General features: G+C 41.6%; 1 protein-coding gene across 5 annotated transcripts in view; it reads right to left on the bottom strand.

The window, feature by feature from the left end:
* Positions 1 to 6,907: 6,907 nt before the first annotated feature.
* The window catches only part of ndst1b (N-deacetylase/N-sulfotransferase (heparan glucosaminyl) 1b), a 177,232-nt gene continuing 162,019 nt past the window's right edge, over positions 6,908 to 22,120 (bottom strand). For all 5 annotated transcript variants that reach the window (XM_060936389.1, XM_060936391.1, XM_060936390.1 and 2 more), the window contains exons 12-16: positions 20,703 to 20,877; positions 16,275 to 16,445; positions 16,064 to 16,173; positions 13,592 to 13,694; positions 6,908 to 10,300 (exon numbers count right to left, since the gene is read on the bottom strand). In XM_060936389.1, the coding sequence (XP_060792372.1) occupies positions 10,181 to 10,300; positions 13,592 to 13,694; positions 16,064 to 16,173; positions 16,275 to 16,445; positions 20,703 to 20,877 (679 nt within the window). In that variant the 3' untranslated portion in view covers positions 6,908 to 10,180. The remainder of the gene's footprint in view (positions 10,301 to 13,591; positions 13,695 to 16,063; positions 16,174 to 16,274; positions 16,446 to 20,702; positions 20,878 to 22,120) is intronic.

Below are 22,120 nucleotides of genomic sequence, written 5' to 3'. Positions count from 1 at the left end.
TTTAAACTAATCAGAAATCCACTCTATACATTGCTAATGTGGTAAATGACTATTCTAGCTGCAAATGTCTGGTTTTTGGTGCAATATCTCCATAGGTGTATAGAGGCCCATTTCCAGCAACTCTCACTCCAGTGTTCTAATGGTACAATGTGTTTGCTCATTGCCTCAGAAGGCTAATGGATGATTAGAAAACCCTTGTACAATCATGTTAGCACAGCTGAAAACAGTTGAGCTCTTTAGAGAAGCTCTAAAACTGACCTTCCTTTGAGCAGATTGAGTTTCTGGAGCGTCACATTTGTGGGGTCGATTAAATGCTCAAAATGGCCAGAAAAATGTCTCGACTATATTTTCTATTCATTTTACAACTTATGGTGGTAAATAAAAGTGTGACTTTTCATGGAAAACACAAAATTGTCTAGGTGACCCCAAACTTTTGAACGGTAGTGTGTGTGTGCGAGAATATGAGAGGGTTTCTTTTGTCCATAAAAGGTCATGAAAAATAAATGTGCAATTAAACTTTCACATAATAGAATATAAAGACATCCAAAAAAAACCCCTAGTCCTTTATTTATAACTTTTTTTTCCTTTTCAACCTCTTGTATGTTCTTATTTGGTTTTTTATTCTCTGCACCTGGGCCTATCTGCCTCATGTAAAGATGTTAAAAACCTAGCTGTTCATACAAACCAAATTTGTATATATGAGAATGAGAGAGAGTGAGTCAGTCAGTCACTGGTATTTATTTTTATTTAAAAAAAAACAAAAAACAAACACTTCATGTATTAAAGTAATGATGAATGTCATTTGTCTTTACTTAGTTGAGCGGTTCTTGACATAATACTGTATAGATTAACAGTTATGGTGTGCAATAGGGTTGTTTATTATTTGATCTGAAACGCATTAAACTCGTCCACTAATTAACTTTTGACGAGGCACACCTCTTAATTGAAAAGCATTCCAGGTGACTACCTCACCTGGAATGCTTTTGAAGCATGTCAGGGACATAATCCGGTTAAAATGGCTTCCTATTGAAGACCGAAGAGACGATCATCTAATGCGCCTCACGAATAAAGCGCTGTATTCTTTGGACTGGCCATCCTATCTTCCACTCCAACGCCGCACCATCGACCGAGTACTACGATCATCAGATGCTCTACGCCGAACTGTTCCTAAAGCCGAAGGAACTTTCCAGCATTCCCGTACCAAAGTTTTTAATGCCTTACCAAGTGAAACAAGAAACACTGTAGAGAGGGGACCTTTTCTTAGGAAAACCAAGGCATACTTTCTCAATGAATCTGTGGTTGGTAGAAGAGAGCAACTGGACTTGCTTGAAAAGTCTTGAAGACGTTTCGCCTCTCGTCCGAAAGGCTTCCTCAGTTCTGTCTGTCTAATAGGGAGTATCAAGTATTTATCCTCTCATGGATCATCATAGAATCCGAATCAGAATGCTGATGGCTGCATTGTAGGTGGCTGATAGATGTCATAGACACCCACCTCTGTTCAGTGATGGTCGTTCCAGGTTGACAAAAATGAACGATCCTCTCTGGCTAAGATGTCTGCCAGTTTTCTGGAAGTCCTCTCATACTCCCGCACCAGTCGAAGGGAACTCATCCCAAAGTGCGTAGAAACATATCTGTGAAGATACTCAGTCATCCAGGTACATAGTAATCTGTGGTTGGTAGAAGAGAGCAACTGGACTTGCTTGAAAAGTCTTGAAGACGTTTCGCCTCTCGTCCGAAAGGCATCCTCAGTTCTGTCTGTCTAATAGGGCGTATCAAGTATTTATCCTCTCATGGATCATCATAGAATCCGAATCAGAATGCTGATGGCTGCATTTTTGTCAACCTGGAACGGCCATCACTGAACAGAGGTGGGGTCTAAGACATCCATCAGCCACCTACAATGCAGCCATCAGCATTCTGATTCGGATTCTATGATGATCCATGAGAGGATAAATACTTGATACTCCCTATTAGACAGACAGAACTGAGGAAGCCTTTCAGATGAAAGGCAAAACGTCTTCAAGAATCTTCAAGCAAGTCCAGTTGCTCTCTTCTACCAACCACAGATTACTATGTACCTGGATGACTGAGTATCTTCACAGATACTTTCTCAACGCTTCCTCAAACAGGCAGTAACGCCTTTATTAAATCCTGTAGTTTTTTTTCTTTATTTTCTACAATAGTTTTTATTACCTATTATATTTTTATATAGTATTTTTTATATTGCATTTTTATATAGTTACACAGATTTGATTAGATTTTCTGGCTGAAGAGTCAAAATTGTATTTGGAAAACTGGAAATAAACCATTATTATTATTATTATTATTATTATTAAGCTGGTTAAGATAATGCCAGTAGTGTGACGTCACTCCCAGTGTTTTCCCACTGACTTAACACGCGTTATCAAAATGGCGAACCAGTTCAAAATTAAAATTCTTTTGATTAACTTGCATATTTTTTGTGGATGTGTCCATACAATAAAAAGAATATTACACGCTAGGTTGAAGATTTTTTTTAACATGAAAAGATAACATATCACTTATTTGCTTCACTCACTTGTGAAATATATATTCACCACTCAAAGGTAAACTTGATATCTTTGCGCCATCATGTAATAGCCTCTATTTTTTTCGCGGTCCGGTTTCCATCAAATCCTGCGCTCTGATTGGCTGGCGAGCGGGTCCGTATCCTACGGTACAGACCCCGGTTACGGACCTCTGGCGACTCGCTCATTCACAACAACAAACAACATAGTAGCGATTTTTGTCTACATTTATTTTCGCATTTCTCAGGAGAATAGCATTAATTTTACAGCATGGATAGCGATAACGACAGTGTTCACAGCGAAAGCAAGTTTTACTACCCTGAGGAAGAAGAAATAAAAGAAAACATTTCAGGAGAAAGCTAAAAACCTGTAACTTGCTAACGCCGAGCAAAAACGTGGCTGAATCCTGAATGACTCAATTTTGTATAAATAGGGGACTACATAGGCGGCAAAATGTAGTTTTTTTCCTGCCATGGAAGTGCACTTGTATACCGAGGAGGAAGCCATTTGCATTACAGCCGTGAATGAGGATTCAAAATGGCGGCTCGGCTCGGTTTTCCGTTTTGGGCGCTCTCGTTTTCTGTTAGAATTTAGTAAAGAAAAAATAAATATATTTACCAGTTTAAGGTCGGTCCGTATGGTGAAATACCGTGACCTCGGCCTTGAATACCGAACGGTCAGTACTTTCTAGACCTCGGTCACGGTATTTCACGATACGGACCTCCCAGCTGGTAAATAACATTTATTTTCCATGTTATTTTGTAGTTTTGGTGTCTTCAGTATTGTTCTACAATGTAGAAAAGAGTCAAAATACAGAAAAATCTATGAATGAGTAAAGGTGTCCACACTTTTTGACTGGTGGTGTAGTTCATTCATTCATTCGTTCATCTTCATTAACTGCCTGATTCTGGTCAGAGTTGCAATGGACCCAGGGCCAATCCTAGGGCCAATCCCAGGAACAGTGAGCATGAGTCAGGGATACACCATGATGATTGCAGTCCATCACAGGGCACCATGCACACACATTTACCCTGAGAGGCAATTTAACAACCAAACAACATACTAGTGTGCTCTCGGGGGGGTGCAGAGACCAGACAAGCAGAAGAAACCCACACGGGCACAGGAAGAACATGCATCACTCCGTGTGCGCGCGCACGCACAGAGATAAATATTAAAATTTATCATAAGAGCTTTATCTTTAATAAACAATGAAAAATTATAATATACCCAAACATTAATTATATGCGGCTAGAGATGAGATTTTCTTCACATGGCCATCATCTTTAATACTTAACACACTTCAAACTATCCCCCAAAAGAAAAAAAAAAACAACCCCTAAACCAGGGGTGTCAAACCTGATCCATAAAGGGCCATGTGGCTGCAGGTTTTCATTCCAGCCATGCAGCAGCACCCTGATTTGGCTTATTCAATCAACTGACACACCCACCCTTTAATCAAGGGTGGGTGTGGCTGCAAGTATTTGACTGTGTGAAGACAGTTCAGTTGATTGAATGAGCCAAGTCAGGTGTGCTGCTGCATGGCTGGAATGAAAACCTGCAGCCACAAGGCCCTTTATGGATCAGGTTTGACACCCCTGCCCTAAACACTTTGAAACTTGAAGTCATTTAAACAAAAGAATATTTATGAACTTCTCATTAAAGTACTGTATTATAACCAAAGTTTTTAAATTTGTGGTGAAATATGATCACAATCTTTTAAATTCAGGTTTAATCTGCAGACCTGGAGTTCCAAAGTAGAGTCCTGGGACTGGCAGGAAATCATAATCTATCGCTGTGTCCGAAATCGCTCCCTACTCACTATATAGTGGACAATATAGTGAGTTTGCCATTTTGTAGTGCTGTCCGAATGTCTAGTGAGAATTATTACACCCTATATAGTGCACTCGAAGTATCCCACAACGCATCACGAAAAGTAGTGTACAACCGATGGTCACTGACCAAGCAATGTATCCCATCATGCATTGCGGTCGCGCTGAAAGAAATCAAATCAAAAGCGTCAAACCTGATTTAATAAAAGGCAGCGGCGGAGAAGGGAAAAGCATTCAGCCTTGATTTAAAAGAACTGAAAGCTGCAGGTACTTTGTATTTATTAATGTGGGAAATACGCTCAGGCCATTATTAAAAAATGTTCTGTTTCCGGTCCACCGGCCGGGTGAGTGCCGTTTGTGCGGTTGAAATTTTTTTTTTAACGCCGGTTTTTCAACATGTTTTTTCAGGTTCGTAAATCTAAAATCAAACTTGAGATTTACGCACTCCCAGAGCTTTCCACTAAGGCTCATACTAGCCAGCCGGCGGGGAGTAAACACAAAAACTCCTGTGCACGCAGTTCCCAGGATTAAATGTATTTTCCACAGACCATTTATTTATTCACTTTACTCAAATACAAAGTAAAATGGCAGTAAATCTTTTTTCTTTTCTTGCGTATTGCATCATGAGGCGGTTCCTGGCTTGTAAATCTCTTATTTTCGGTGCACGACACATTCACGCAGCTGAGCATGCTATGAATTAACAACAACGGTCTGCAGTGGCGGCTACACAATTACACACTCGGCCAACATTTCTCCATTTGTGTATGAAAATACACTCCAACCACTCAGTTTGGTTTCATTTACAACCAACGGTGTCTTTTGATGCCAGCATGCAATTGAACAAGAGAAGACTGGTTTATCGGAGACAAAATAAGCGTCATCTCTGCTTCCGTTCCCTCCGACACACTACTGCCTCCGCCGAGTGCGCGCGCACACACCGCATGTCGGGGCCGCGGATGAGTTACTCTCCCTTAATCAATGAAGTCGGCGGGGAATTTGTGGTTATTATCGGTACAAACAGCGCGAATCACAACTTGAATGCAGTTCAGTTTGAAATTATTGTGTCCGTTTGATAAACATTTAATTTTATTAAAATCGAAAATTAATACTTAGAGCCTGTGGGCTACAAAAATAATAGTCATTAAAGTAGCCGGCTGGACTTAATTGTGTAGTCGGCTGTATGGCCGGCAGCCGGCGCTTGTGGAAAGCCCTGTCGAATCAGCTCTGCGCATGCACCGTGCGGCACAAATAAATGGCAGCCACCATGAAGGAAGGAGATCCGGAGTTTTCAAACATTTGCTTAAGTGTGAAATCGCAAAATGGTATTCTAGCGAACAACAAAATAGTAAAGATTCAGAAAAACAAATCATTCAGTGATCATTTTAATAGTGTAATTTCATCCGAACTCGGCCTAACGCTCGATTTAGAACTACAAAAAGTCCGTGTGTCGGACATTTTAAGTACCTTTGTAAAAGTTTTGCAAATGTTGCAGTCAGCATTTAAAATGCTAACTTAAAGTTTTTGTACAAGTTTCAGTTGATTAAACCGTCATAATATTAAATGTGTCTGCTTTTGTAATAAAGTACTGAAAGAAAAAGCAAACACAGCATTGCGATTTCTTATCCATCCATATATTAAAAAAAAAAAAAATCCCTTCCTCCCGACTGAAATTTTTTTTGCTCACCCGGTGGACAGGAAACGGATTTTTTTTTTTTTTAAGGATGGCCTCAGTATAATACGCATGTATCATAAAAATACACGCATGTATTTGTTTTGAAAACCCACCAGCCGACTGATCTGACACGTTTTAATTGTTGCGACAGTAAATAAAAGGCGTGACGGCGTAATGTCTCAAAGTGTTTTTTCATTTTACCAATGCGCTCACTATATAGTCCTCTATATAGTAATTCCCTGTCTAGTGAGTAGTGAGCGAGAGAGTGGTTTCGGACACAGGGTTTGACCATTAAAGTTGCTCCAGATTTTATCTTGATTATAATTATCAGCTTAATAATTAAACAGGTTTAATACACAAAACAAAAATGAATAAAAAAAGTACACGTCTATGTATACCTAAACCACCCACAGAACTCTCACAGGTCTTTCTGAACGTAAAATCTTTCAGCTTGATAGGCGTGAATTGACTAAAAACAAAGTATTTATGTTCAACAGTGTGAAGTTAACCAGCGTATGGGTTTTCACTTAGACACTTCAGATGTCCTTGTAATTGTGTCATTGTTGTGCTTCTGCAGGATTTTCTTGTGAAAGGTTACATTAAAATAAATAAGTTTAACCTAGAGCTCTGGATGTAGAAGATATCTGAACAAACGGTCATAATAATGCAATGCTATTTAAAAAAAAAAAAAAAAAAAAAAAAAAACCACACAAAACCCCCCACTTTTTTTTTTTTAGCCATCCACGGCGAGTGTGAATACTCTCGGGTAAATCACACGACAAAGATCTTCATGAGAAACTGCGCTTGCGAAGTGTACGCCAAAATAAGCACAACAGAGACTTAAAAAGACAGTGGTTTCTTTATTTGCAAATTAATCACAAAAATATTGGCTACCAACAATAAAAAATATTAAACAATGATAGGTTTGATTGTACAGTCCGGATGATTATTTTACCTTGCAATTTATTTCATTTACATCACTATCTACTGATATCCTACAGTATAATACAGAAAGCACAAGATTGGCAGTGTGAAGTTCATGGGAACCACTTTTTGTGTGTATGTGCGTGTGCGCACGTGTGTGTGTGGGGTCAGAATTATGGGACCGAAACAGAGGGAAATGTCTCTGGTCTCTTTTCTCACTCACTCTTTCTATACACAGAGACACCTGGTTTGTGCTCGGTGCAAAACTTCCGACTCTGTCAGGAAAATATATTATTGCATTATTAGTAGTTAGGAAAACAGAAATCAGGACCAAAAAAGGGGGAAAAAAATCCAAATCATCATCATCATCATCATAATGGAGATCTGAACAGCATGATGTGGCTGGATAAGTTTTTTATTGTGTCTCCTCCTCCAGCTGAGACCTGGACTGTGTGTGTGTGTGTGTGTGTAAGGTGCATGGGTCAGTATTACAGACAGTCAGTGTGCGCTTCAACAAGAGCCTTCCAAACAGCATTTCACTAAAGAACACAAATCTTCAGCGAAGGATCCAATCGTTCATTAATACAGAACCTTCATGATAGAACATGCACTGAACCGGAGGTACGTAATCATTTCCTGTAGTCCTTGGTAAAAGAACCAAAATGAACCAACACCATTAAAAAAAAAAAAAAAAAAAAAATTTAAAAATGCTGTTCTAATCACAGATCATACTCTAAAAGCCATTTTCACACATTTTGGTTTGCAGTAAAGAAAATTTAATTAAAATACTATCATCATTTCTAATTCTATGAAGACTCAAAGTTAAAAACGTTTTATTTTGACCTTTAAGTTCAGATTTCTAAGATCAGACCTCCTCCAACATCACAGGAGGGCATTTATTTATTTAAAAAAAAAAAAAGGGGGTAAAATAAACAGGAAAAAAATACACAAACTCAAGATGGTGGAACAAACCGCTTTCGTCTCTTAGCTACTAGTTTTTTTTTCTCCCCCTCCAAAGAGGTTCAAAACCTACTTGATATTTGCAAAACTTTATTTGGTATGGCTGGCCAAAAGTATGTGGACACCTGATCGTCACACCCATATGCGGTTCGAACCCAGACTGTTGCCACAAACTCTGAAGTACACCGAGAATATCTCCCAATACTGTACTGTAGCTTTACACTTTCCTTTCACTGGAACCAAGAAGCCCAGCCCTACTCCAGCACGACAATGCTCCTGTGCACAAAGCACGCTCCAGTTTAAGTTTGTCACATCGTTCATATAGTTTGTGACAGGGGAGGAATTACAGGGTGAAACCAGAATTGATTTTCAACCCTTCTGATTTGGCATAGGTTTTACACCGGATGCCGTTCCTGACGCTCAACTCCTCAATCTTTCCGGGCCTGGGACTGGCACCAAGTATGCACTGGCTTGTGCAACCCAAGCAGCTGGGTATTTTTACCGAATATGCATGTCTTTGAACAATAAAGACATGTCCAGCCAAGGTTAGAATGGAAGAACTCGAATGTCCTTCACAGAGTGCAGAGATCAAACCCTGGAGCTGTGAGTGAGTGAGTGAGTGGTGACGACAACAACGCCACCCAGTGGGCCAGTTAGGTTCCTGGACAACACACTGGATATTTACTTATCCTGTAGGCCAGTTAATGAACTCATAACCTGTCCACCCATGCATATCCTCAGAAACCAGTGCAATCTGGACAATTATATGGACTTGTATGTAGAAACGGCACATAGAATCAAATCTTCCTTGAGACCAGAAAGCATACAGAAGGTCTGATCATCCAGCGAACATCATAATAGCCAAGTCATGTGCTTGAGATGAGAAGGGGTTGAAAATACTTCACTGATACCACCAAATAAAACAGACAGGGGGGGGGGAAAAAAACAAAACAAAAAACAAAAATTGAGGTTTTGTTCGTTATTTGAATTACAACAGCTTACTTCATGACAAGAAACCAGACGTGTAACACTTCCACTGTGTATTCTTTGCTCACCATTAAACAGCATCATGTCTGTGCTTACATTCGGGGCGTTGTAATTTAATCCATAACAAGATCGTTTCAGAGACCGTCGTTATGTGCCAAAGGAAGCGATACATTCTCCGATACGTCTCAAGGACCAACTCGAGCTATTCGTAGTGACGAAAACAAAAAGGAAACAAATACTGTATAACAAATATGAAAAATACCACCTTATTCTGATTCGAGTTAACATTCCAGTAATACTCTTACTGCGGGAACACTGGGATTCATCCTGGAATCATATCTATGCTAATGAAGAGCTCGGATATCATCAGAGCATGTCCAAACACTTCTGGTCATGTGATGAATAGTAATCGGTTTCTTTAAGGCAATAATTAATTTACTGCACAAAATACAGAGGATCCCCAGGTACTGTACACGTCCATATTTACACTCACATTTAATCTGGATGTAGCTTATTATTATTATTATTATATTTATTAAAAGTACCATAATTTGTGTAGTTTGTATGTAATACCATAAATACGTAAAAGTGATGTTTTTGTTTTACTTTAAAAGGTCACATTGTGTCCGAGGGGGTGCATGTAATGTAACGAGAAGGACACGACTTGATTTTAAAAAAATAATAATAAAATAAAAGTAAGAATAATTAAAAAAAAAAAAAAAAAAAGACTACAGGGTGAGACTGGCTCCTGTTTTACAACCCAACATGACATGTAAGGCGGATGAACGAATGAATGGGAGAAAATATTCAGAGCTGAAGGTTCCTTCTTGGTTCGTGTTCACCCGTTGTTGGTTTCTGTGCTGTTCCAACAACGACCAAAAAAAAAAAAAAGTCTCACGTCTTCTCAAATTGTGTTTGAAGGTGTCTGAGCAGAACAAACACGCAGGAAATGCGGTCCGTGTGTGTGTGTGTGTGTGTGTGTGTACTGACAGACATCCCTGGGTACCCATGCTCTCTTTCGGAATGAAAAAGCAAGGGAAAGTCAGTCAGTGTCTCCGTCACCCCGCACCTTGCCTTCGTTCCCCTCTCCGTTGCTTTTCCTCTCACAGCCCAGACCTCCAGAACGAGGCCTCCGAGGGCTGCTGTGCCTTATCCAGCTGTTCTAGCTGACTCAGAGGAAATCGGAGAGGTAGAGTCTCCTCTGGAGCACGTGGAGGAGTGCGAGTGTTGTCGGCTGTGTTGCCCCCGACGCCCGTTTCTGGCTACCTGCTGTGGAGCAGCTCCTCGCGTAGCCAGCTTGGCAGCGGCTGACCCATCTTATACAGCAGCTTGGACAGCTCGATGTTGTGCTCGTGGTAGTGTTCACGAAGAAAGCGTCGAGACTGCCAGAGAGGAGGACATAAATCGAAACCCTCCGATAAATACATTTTTTTTTTAAAAAACCCACAAATTAGAAAAATACTCAAATATAAACATCTTCCGTTTTTACAATTTTTCTAAAGGAACAGGATTTCTTTTAGGTAACCTTCACATGCATATACTTACTTTCTTGTGTGCTCGACTTATGTTTTACTTCAGAACACAATTATTAAAAACTGCAAAGTTTCACCTGCGCACGAGATAAATTTTCCGATTTCACAGATCATCCGGCCTGCCATCAAAACAACCATGACGACCAAAACATCTCACAGAACTGAAATGTGACGGTGTCAGAGAGAGGACCAACCTTCACGACAAATTATTTACAACAGGAAAAATCAACAAAGGACTGCATTTTGTTCCCCAAGCGAAGATCGACCCAGAACACCGATCAGAACCGAATTCGCATAATAAACGAGAGGAGATACAATTCTAGTCTGAAGAAAACGTGTGAAGTCGACCTACCGTATTTTCTGGACTATAGAGCGCACCTGTATATAAGCCGCATCCGCTCTATTTTTAAAAAAAAATTAAAAAAAAAAAGATATACAAGCCGCACCGGGCTATAAGCCGCAGATATCTATGGTGAAAAATTAGATATTTACTGCATGTACAGAACGATTTTGTACTGTAAATGTACATGTACGTACCTGAACAGATTCTTTCCGAACAGTGCCTTTTAACACGGCAGCAACTTTGCTGATTAAAACAGAACAGAACCAAGAGAAAATAACCGGTATTTATTTACCTTCATTTCTCCTGTGTTTGAAACCACAAGTCACTTTAATCATCTTCACTGGATTTGAAAATAATTACCAGTTAGTAATTTGTCGTGCGTGTTCTATCTGCTAAAGATCTGCTAATTCTTCTTTGCATTGATTTTACATCTATCTTATTTTTGATTCTACTTCCGGTTAGAGCGCCCCTAGCGGTGGAAGAAAAATCCACAGAATAGCCGCACCTTTGTATAAGCCGCATGGTTCAAAACCTAGGAAAAAAGTAGCGGCTTATAGTCCAGAAAATACGGTAATTACTAATTTGTTCGCAAAAATTTGACAATACAGTGACCAGGTTTTGTGCAGAAGGTTGAGTTCTTTCAAATAAAACAATCAGAACTGAAATCCATTGAGAACTCGGGGAAGAGACACGATTTAACTGGAAATAAACAAAATTGTAAACAAATTGTTTGCAACAAGAAAATCAACAGACAAAGGACTAAATTTTGTTCCCCGAGTGAAGATCGACCCAAACCATCGACCAGAACTGAAATCGGGTGAGAACTGCAAGAGGAGATACAATTCTAATGAGAAGTTGTCCTAAAACTCGTTAAGGCGACCTAATTAGCAGTTAGTTAGCAAAGAATTTAACAATGCAACGACCAAGCGTTGTACAGGAAGGCGAGTTCTTTCAAACGAAACAATCAGAACTGAAACCCATTGAGAACTGAGGGAGGAGACTGAAAATAAACAAATTGTTTACAAAAGGAAAATCAACAAAACAAACGACCAAGTTTTGTTCCTCATGAGAAGATCGACCAGAACTGGAAGCGGATGAGAAATCAGAGAGGAGATACAATTCTAGTGAGAGGCCTGGAAAATTCGTTAATTTGGCCTAATTAGTAACGAGTTCGCAAAAAATTTGACAAAACGACCAAGTTTTGTGTGACGAGTTCTTTCAAACAAAAACAATCGGAACAGAAATCCGTGGAGAACTGACGGAAGAGATACGATTGAACTGAATTGTGAGCGATGGATGACGGACGCCACGCCGTGGCAACAGCTCACGGCCTGAAGGCCAGATGACCCAACAATCACAAATCATTTTAAGTAAAACACTGAAGTCCTCAAGTTTTCACTTGACAATAGGCCATGAAAACATTCCCCACAACCACCACCAGCCTGAACCAGGTTAGGTTTGGTCCATGGACTCGTGCTGCTGATGTCAACAATTCTGACCCGACCATCTGCATGTTGCAGCAACCCAGGTTCATCAGACGAGGCTACGTTTTTACTGGTCAGTTTAGGTGAGCTTGTTCTCACTTGCCCCTTTTCCACCAAAGCAGTTCCAGGGCTGGTTCGGGGCCAGTGCTTAGTTTGGAACCGGGTTTTCCGTTTCCACTGACAAAGAACTGGCTCTGGGGCCAGAAAAACCGGTTCCAGGCTAGCACCAACTCTCTGCTGGAGTTGTTAAGACCAACAACAATAACAAGACCGCGAAAGATCGCCATTTTTAAGCGACAAGAAGCAGCAGCTGTACAAACGCGAAGTCAGCCATTATTATTGTTGTTGTTGTTGCTGCTGCTGCTTCCATGTTGTTTTTGCTCCGATATTCGCAAACGTAGCGACGTAACTGGCGTATACAGTGACGTAATGACGTGGCTTCCCTTAGCACCGCGAGCTATGGAAAAGCAAACTGGTTCTCAGCTGGCTCGCAAGTTGAACGAGTTGTGAACCAGCACTGGCCCCAAACCAGCCCTGGAACTGATTTGGTGGAAAAGGGGTAACTGTAGCCGTTTTCGGTTGACAGGAACGGAGCCCGATGTGCTCTTGTAGCCCATCTGCCTCATGCTCAACATGTTATGAGATGCTTTTCTGCTCACCGTGGTTGTAAAGAGCAGTAATTTGAGTTAGTGTAGACTTCTTGTCAGATCGTACCAGTCCGATTGTTCTACTCTGACCTCCCTCATCAACCTAACATGTGATAATGATTTGGTTTTTGTTGTTGTTTTGCACATTCCAAATCCAAGGAGCTCAGCCGTTTCGGAAACATTCAAACCAGACCAAGTCACTGAGGTCACCCTGTTCTCCATTCTCTTTTGACTTTATTGCCAAAGAACGTAGAGTTTTTTTTTTTTTTTTGGAGTGAATGAGATTGTGTGCAATTTTGGCTCGAAGAAGTGCTGCCACTCTCAGCACTGCGGTACATCCAGGACACATCACACCTTCCTTCCACCCCTCATTAATTTTGATATGTTTGCCAAGATGCCTCAAGGTGACGTGAAGGACCTCAGCGCGATCTCTCACTACTCTGACTGTCTCGGTCTCTGTAAAGCACATTCACGAACACTTACTGTACCCGAGGTCTGACACAGCCCCCGTCAGTCCTCACCTGAATGATCAGACTCACTCACATGACCCAAACGTCCACCACGTCTTGAAATCTTTTCGAATACAAGTAAAAACCGAAGAAAAATCTAAAGTAGTAATTTAACGTTCTGATTTTCCAGACTTTATGTATAAAATCCCGACACTCACATCCACATCCATGTCAGGATACTTCCTCCCTTTGCTCTTGCCCAGGCATTTCGTCTTCCCCCCGTCCAGCAGCTGGCACCAGAATCCCTTCTTCGGATCAAACCTGCAGTAAAAGATGAGGGAGAAACAAAATGGAGGCGGGTCGGCAGGAATTAGATGGAGAGGTTTCCACATCAGCCTGAGAGAAGTAGAATATGGCAGACAGATGGTGTACAGCCAGGTCTGTTTGCAGAAACAAACACGGGACAAACCGGGCCGATTGTCCACTGGGGGATGGGACGAACAGATGTTGCTGCTTATGAGCCTGGTGTAGTGATTATGTGGTCAGGCATGAAAGAATGAAAAAGGCAGAACAGGAGATGAGAAAGAAAGGAGAGCGAGGGCAGGGGGAGCGAGAGGAGATCAGAGGAAAGAAAAACAACAAAAAAGGTAAACAAAGGAGGACAGGCAGATATCCGTGAAATGGAAAAAAGACAAGAAAGTTGAAAGAAAGGAAAAAGTGAGAAAGGAATACCAAGGAAAGAAAAAGAAAGACATGCAAACTGATGTGTATACAGAGAGAGACAGAAGAAAATAAAGGAAAGACAAATAACAGGTGGGAAAAAAAAAAAAAGCCTCTCATACCAGCCACTGTTGCTGTGTGCGAGTTTGAAATCGGATCAATCCTGTGGCAGGAGTAGTGATTTTTGTGAAATCGCACATGACCCGTGTGTAGCCTCATCCATGGTAGGTGGCGCCATCTGGTGAACAACTCTCATTGGGATACGTCTTTAGAGTCTTCTGGGTGAGTTTCAGTGAAAACGTCCTAGCAGTTTACGAACAGTAGTGTTTAATGTGTGACGAGTCACTCAAAAATTTCAAAATGCCCATAAAATGTTAAATGACGACAGGTGGCTACGGAAGCCGCGAGAGGCCCTTAATATAATCTTTTTTTATTCACCTTGTTATTCCGAGATAGCGACAATTAATTCAGGATGTCGAGAAAACACCACAACTAATTTGAGATCTTGAGAAAACAAAATTTCATGATCTCGAGAAAACAGCTGAGATTTCTAGCAGAGCTGCGCCCCCTGTGGGTCAGACAATGAAGACTTAGAAATTGGCGGACATGTAACAGAGCAGAAACGGCTTTTTACGATGCCTTGAGAGAGAGGGGGGCCAGTCTTTTGCGGAGGTGTCGCGGACTAATTTTGAAATTATCCCTTATTAAAAGACTTAATGCAATCTCTCCCTGTATCAACCCCTGATCAAAATATTGCTTTATTAGGTGATCGATTATTCCAGACATTCTAATGACCAAAGTTGCGTCTATACAGAATGAGAAATAGCCCCAAAGTCAGCATATCACAAGTCTCTTGGCGTTCCTGAATGAACCATTTCTCAGCTGTTTACTCGAGATCATGAAATAATTGTTTTGTTTTCTCGAGATCCTGAATTAATTATGTCGTTATCTCGGGATAACAAGGTGAATAAAAAAAAGGATAATATGAAGGGCCTCTCTCAGCTTCCGTAGGTGGCACCACCATCTTGCGAACTTTTATACATAGCAACCTGGGGAACATTCCATATGGAGTTTGATCAAAATCTGATCCCTCCTGTAGGAGGAGTAGCGATTTTCATGAAATTACACATGACCCCTCTGTAGCCTCATCCGTGGTAGGTGGCGCCACCTGGTGAACAATTCTTATTGGAATACGCCTTTAGAGTCTTCTGGGTGAGTTTCAGTGAAAACGTCCTAGCAGTTTACGAAGGGTAGCGTTTAATGTGACGAGTCACCCAAAAATTTCAGACGCCCATAAAAATCGTAAATGAGAGGTGGCGCCACCGTCTTGACAACTTTTATGCACACCCACCTGGGGAACACTGTATGCGAGTTTGATTGAAATCCGATCAACCCGGTCGGAGGAGTAGCAGCGATTTTTGTAAATTGTTGACGGATGGACGACGCATGATTGCGTAAGAAGTGACGGAATGAAAAAAATCTAAAAGAACGGGAAGAAAGGAAAACAAAAAACAAGAAATAACAAAAGATGGATGGAAGGAAGGAAAGAAGCAAGAATGGGGAAAAAAAACGAACGATCCAGACAAACCATCCCAAAAATATTGAGACATACGGACGGAAAGAAAATAAAACAAAGGAAAAACAGATAAGAGAAAGAAAGAGAGAGGAAAATAGAATACAGGATGAGAACTAGAAATGGAAATGATAAACAGACAAAGAAAAAAAAAAAGACAGACCAGATGGAAAAGAAACAACAAAAACGGATAAGGATAAATGAGAGACAGTTAAATGAATCCATCTGAAACACGACTACAACACAAAACACATCAAACCCCAACGTCTCGCACTCCGAGCGCTCGGTAATCGATCACACAGTAATCGCTGGCCTCCAGTCGCTGCAACTGCGCATTATTAAAGAGGAAACAGGAGTATGTTCAGGAAGAATCCGTCAGTTAAATGAAGACACTCACGCTAGGATTCTGTGGTAATTGAGAGCGTTTGTGAGGCCAAGAAACTTCTGGATCTTATCCATGATTGCAGCTGGCTCCGTCCTCAGCATCTGACCATCCAGGACCAGGATCTGAGTGCACAGGGAGAGAACAGGAGGCCTCGTTTACAAGAGTACACACCCTCAGCCATGTCCAAGTCCCCCCACCCACCATCACCACCACAACCACACACCTGGCTGGAATGGTAGTGGCTGAGCCATCGCTGCAGGTGTGTTGCGTACAGGCCGGGCGCAAGACAGCGATTCTGCAGCACCTTCAGTTTGATCGGGACGTCGCGGCCAGCGGTGATGACATCATGAAAGGTGTATTTCTGGGCCACGGGGTCGTCATGGGCTCTCTGGTGCTGGAGCAGAGCAGAAACTTCTCTCATTCTATAGTACTCTATAACAGTGTTTCCCAACCTTTCTAGAGCCACGGCACATATTTTACATTCGAAAAATCCCACGGCACACCACCAAACAAAAATGTCACAAAAAGTATATAGAATGATCATCTAGTCTCAATTTACTCACAATTTACTCACTCTGTGAAACCTGTGCCTGTTTAGTTGAACACAAAGCTGATATACTCGCAGGAATTGAAGAAAGACACACACGAAGATCTTCCTCAACAGCTCTGAGTCACTCTCCTTTTTTTAGTTTTTATAGCAGTCATGCTTGAAAAGCCCAGCTCGAATAGATAGGTTGTGGAAAACCACTTTTTTTGCTTTCTTCTGACCTCTACTCATACTAGGGCCTTCATCTGGGTCAGAATTTTCTCCAGGACCCAGTTTGGATTGTGTACTTTTTCTTTTCAAATATTTATCCATTGCTATCACCGCTGTCACACCCGAAGCATTACTAATTACATTGTTTGAATGGCAACAGGTAGATACACAGGTTAATTAGCTACCTGCTGCCATCTAGTGGAAGAGTATTTAATTGTTCTGCCTGTCACTATACGTCGCTGGCATAGATGAACGAAGACAAATTATTTGCAGTAAATAATTTTCAGAACAATTAAGTGAAATTGGATAATTTCCCACGGTACACCTGATGATCTCTCATGGCACACTAATGCGCCGCGGCACAGTGGTTGGGAATCACTGCTCTATAAAAGTCTTAGGAACGTGTAAAGAAATGCTGTCGACTAAAAATGATTTCAAAATAATGAAATGAAATATTTCAATATGAAAAAAAAAATACTATAAACAGTAAGCAGATGGCCATAATAAATGAAAGTTAATATTTGGTGTGAGATGACCCTTTGCTTTAAATAAAAAAAAAAAAAAAATAGCAGTCTCAGGTAAATTGAGTGCAGTTTTATGCGGAAATGAGCTGTAGGTTTTACTGAGCATCTTCCAGAACCAGCCCCAGTTCTTCTGGACACTTTGTCACACTCGCTTCATTTTGCACCAAAACCCAGGAGCCATTATTACATTTTCTTTTTTAATCTGAAAAGTGCTCTCTTATGCTGCTCAGATACAAGCATTTTTTGTTCTGTAACATTTAATTTTGTGCTGGAAACCCCCCCGAACGTTTGGAAGTCAAAAATGTTTTTGTACTGACTTGATAATGTAGAAGTCATAAAATAGAAATCTATAACCAAGTTCGTGGTGGTGGTGGGGGATAAGGGAACTAAGACTTTTGCACAGTACTGTACATCAGGAAGTTATTCATAATCAGGAGAAATGATCCACGTTCAATCTTCCTCTTTTTTTCGTGTTTCTATTAGTCAACCTCTTCATGTCAGGACGTCTACCTGTCTGTCTGTCCTTCCTTCTTGTTCAGTCTGTCTTTTTATACTTTATCATTCTTTTGTATTTCTTTTTCCTTTCTGTCTTTCATTTTTCTTTTTCCGAGCTCTGTGCAGGATGCATGAGCTCTTCCACTCCAAACCATGTCTTCATGGAGCTCTGTGCTTTGTGCACAGGGGCACTGTCGTGCTGGAACAGGTTTGGGCCTCTTAGGTGCAGTGAAAGGAAACTGCACTGCTACAGTATACAATACAGCGCAATTACAGACAATCGTGTGCTTTATACTTTATGGCAACAGTTTTAGGAAGAACCACATACGAGTGTGATGGTCAGGTATCCAGAAACTTTTAGCCATATAGCTTTTTTTTTTTTTTAAACTGCTGACCTTAAAGGTCATAGGCAAGGGTCGGAGGCGAAACATAGAATATCAACTTTGTTGTCTAGAAGAACGACCCAAAAAGCGAATTCAATCTTCCTGGTGTCTAATTTGCACCCTAAAATTGAATAAAACGGTTAAAATATACTGTTTTGCCCAATTTCCGAAGGTTTGTTTACATCTCACTTATGCGCACTTTCACCACCAGGGGGCCATCGTCGTGACGTCATTTAAGCCAAACAGACTGGGAGCAGCTCTGTGTTTACTTGCGAACCGAGCACACGTATACGGACTTTGGTCGCGAGAGGTTGTGTAAAATGTCTGAAAGCGATAGCGATTTTGAAGTAGGAACTCTCCAAATTGAATATCGACAGGTGAAACCATGTATGTATGAACCTATGGCCATCGGTGAACGTGGCTCACTGGTTTGACCGCGCGGCCTCGGAATCGGACAGCGACTCGGCCGACTCTGATCGCGGTGACCCCGGACCTCAACAAGACTCGCGCCCAAACGATTTATCCTGGTAGTTATGATAAATTCTTACTTCCGTCATAATACTAAATGCAAGCCCTTTTGAAGAATAATTAAACCGCCCTCCCTAGTGGATATAGATAACGATTACTTGACAGCGCGCCGGTAGGCCACATTAGTCTGCCACCCGCGGCATTATACTATTTATAGCCGACTCTAAGCGAGGAAATATCCCTTTGTCTCATTTCCACAATGATTGTACAGGATCCCTCAGGATTCTTGACTTGTCAATTAGAAGCAAAAGTAAAAATGTTTATCTCCAATCGTCTCCTTTTTGCTTGAGCGTTGCTGCTCCGTTTCTTCTTTGACTGCTTGATTTTGTTTCACGCGCACAATCCACACTCTCCGCCTCTTCTCCTTTTTTGAAAAAAGCCAACCCTCTCGCTCCGCCTCTTCTCCTTTTTTGAAAAAAGCCAACCCTCTCGCTCCGCCTCTTCTCCTTTTTCGAAAAAAGCCAACCCTCTCGCTCCGCCTCTTCTCCTTTTTCGAAAAAAGCCAACCCTCTCGCTCCGCCTCTTCTCCTTTTTCGAAAAAAGCCAACCCTCTCGCTCCGCCTCTTCTCCTTTTTCGAAAAAAGCCAACCCTCTCGCTCCGCCTCTTCTCCTTTTTCGAAAAAAGCCAACCCTCTCGCTCCGCCTCTTCTCCTTTTTCGGAAAAAGCCAACCCTCTCGCTCCGCCTCTTCTCCTTTTTCGGAAAAAGCCAACCCTCTCGCTCCGCCTCTTCTCCTTTTTCGGAAAAAGCCAACCCTCTCGCTCCGCCTCTTCTCCTTTTTCGGAAAAAGCCAACCCTCTCGCTCCGCCTCTTCTCCTTTTTCGGAAAAAGCCAACCCTCTCGCTCCGCCTCTTCTCCTTTTTCGGAAAAAGCCAACCCTCTCGCTCCGCCTCTTCTTTTTCGGAAAAAGCCAACCCTCTCGCTCCGCCTCTTCTCCTTTTTCGGAAAAAGCCAACCCTCTCGCTCCGCCTCTTCTCCTTTTTCGGAAAAAGCCAACCCTCTCGCTCCGCCTCTTCTTTTTCGGAAAAAGCCAACCCACTTGCTCCGCCTCTTCTTTTTTTGGAAAAAGCCAATCGTCTCGTTCCGCCTCTTGTCCTTTTCCGGAAAAAGCCAATTGTCTCATTCCGCCTCTTGTCCTCTTCCGGAAAACGCCAATCGTCTCGTTACGCCTCTTCTCTTCCGGAAAAAGCCAATTCGCGCTCTCTGCCTCTTGTCCTCTCTCGAAAAAGGTAAAAACTTCTTCCTGAACCGGTCCTGTTGGTACAGTTCACTGCACAACAATAAGGCATTTTTTTTTTTAAATTCCCGAATGCACATCTGCACTCAAGCTGAACGGCAATGAAAATACACAGAAGTGGACACAACTCAAGCAGTTTGTTTGTCTTAAATGACATCACGCGCCGAGCGGTCATGAAAATGGCCGGACAGAAATTCGCCACGATCCGCGCTAACTTATTTTAATTATTACTTATCAACAATACTTCTTGGGACCAGAAGAAAATTACAGAGGGTTTAACATATAAAGTTTCAAATGTGCATAAAATTAAAACTGTTGTCTACCGTATGAGCTTTAATCACACATTCATTGTCACTCATGAATATCCATACTTCAATAATTTTCAAAGTGACAACCAGAATGCTATAATAAACATCATGGCAAATTGGTTAATGTTACAAATGACAGGTTTTTGTTCGAACTGCTCATTTTATAAAAGCACTCCATTAACTCGAGCACGACCTTCCAGTTCCTGTTTAGTGCTTCGGCGGCGAGTGTAACCATCACTTCTACTGCAACAATACAGCCTGCAATAATAAAGCCAAATGGTGGCCATTTAAAAAAAAAAAAAATTAAATACAATGTGTTGTTATATTGACGTAATAGTGCTCTGAGCGTTAAGCAACCGGTGAGAATCAGCTCTGGACATTAACAGCAGCACCGTGTTATCTGTGTGCTGAGAGACTGACCTGGTACCAGGAGTAGGCCCTATCAGCAGGATTAATGAGGATGGTGATGATCTTGGCTTTAGGAAGAAGCGCGGCAGCTCGACGAGCCGCTACCTCCGAGTCAAAGTAGTTGGCGCTCTTCTCAAAGTAGAAATCCGAGCTAGTATTGGAGGGCAGAGGGAAATACTCCATATACCTGAGGAGGGGGAGAAAATACATGGACCGAGATGAAAATAGAAGTAGAACAGCAGCACATTCAAGCAACCGTGTGTGTCTGGAAGGCACACTATGGGTCTCGTGTCACAATAATACGCTTCTTATACAACCCCGATTCCAAAAAAGTTGGGACAAAGTACAAATTGCAAATAAAAATGGAATGCAATAATTTACAAATCTCAAAAACTGATATTGTATTCACAATAGAACATAGACAACATATCAAATGTCGAAAGTGAGACATTTTGAAATTTCATGCCAAATATTGGCTCATTTGAAATTTCATGACGGCAACACATCTAAAAAAGTTGGGACGGGGCAATAAGAGGCTGGAAAAGTTAAAGGTACTAAAAAGGAACAGCTGGAGGACCAAACTGCAACTCATTAGGTCAATTGGCAATAGGTCATTAACATGACTGGGTATAAAAAGAGCATCTTGGTGTGGCAGCGGCTCTCAGAAGTAAAGATGGGAAGAGGATCACCAATCCCCCTAATTCTGCGCCGACAAATAGTGGAGCAATATCAGAAAGGAGTTCGACAGTGTAAAATTGCAAAGAGTTTGAACATATCATCATCTACAGGGCATAATATCATCAAAAGATTCAGAGAATCTGGAAGAATCTCTGTGCGTAAGGGTCAAGGCCGGAAAACCATACTGGGTGCCCGTGATCTTCGGGCCCTTAGACGGCACTGCATCACATACAGGCATGCTTCTGTATTGGAAATCACAAAATGGGCTCAGGAATATTTCCAGAGAACATTATCTGTGAACACAATTCACCGTGCCATCCGCCGTTGCCAGCGAAAACTCTACAGTTCAAAGAAGAAGCCGTATCTAAACACGATCCAGAAACGCAGACGTCTTCTCTGGGCCAAGGCTCATTTAAAATGGACTGTGGCAAAGTGGAAAACTGTTCTGTGGTCAGACGAATCAAAATTTGAAGTTCTTTATGGAAATCAGGGACGCCGTGTCATTCGGACTAAAGAGGAGAAGGACGACCCAAGTTATCAGCGCTCAGTTCAGAAGCCTGCATCTCTGACGGTATGGGGTTGCATTAGTGCGTGTGGCATGGGCAGCTTACACATCTGGAAAGACACCATCAATGCTGAAAGGTATATCCAGGTTCTAGAGCAACATATGCTCCCATCCAGACGACATCTCTTTCAGGGAAGACCTTGCATTTTCCAACATGACAATGCCAAACCACATACTGCATCAATTA

The sequence above is a fragment of the Neoarius graeffei genome, chromosome 12, assembly GCF_027579695.1.
Source record: "Neoarius graeffei isolate fNeoGra1 chromosome 12, fNeoGra1.pri, whole genome shotgun sequence".
Classification (NCBI taxonomy): domain Eukaryota; kingdom Metazoa; phylum Chordata; class Actinopteri; order Siluriformes; family Ariidae; genus Neoarius; species Neoarius graeffei.
The sequence above is the reverse complement of the archived record's forward strand: the minus strand, read 5'-3'. Positions and strand labels throughout refer to the sequence as shown.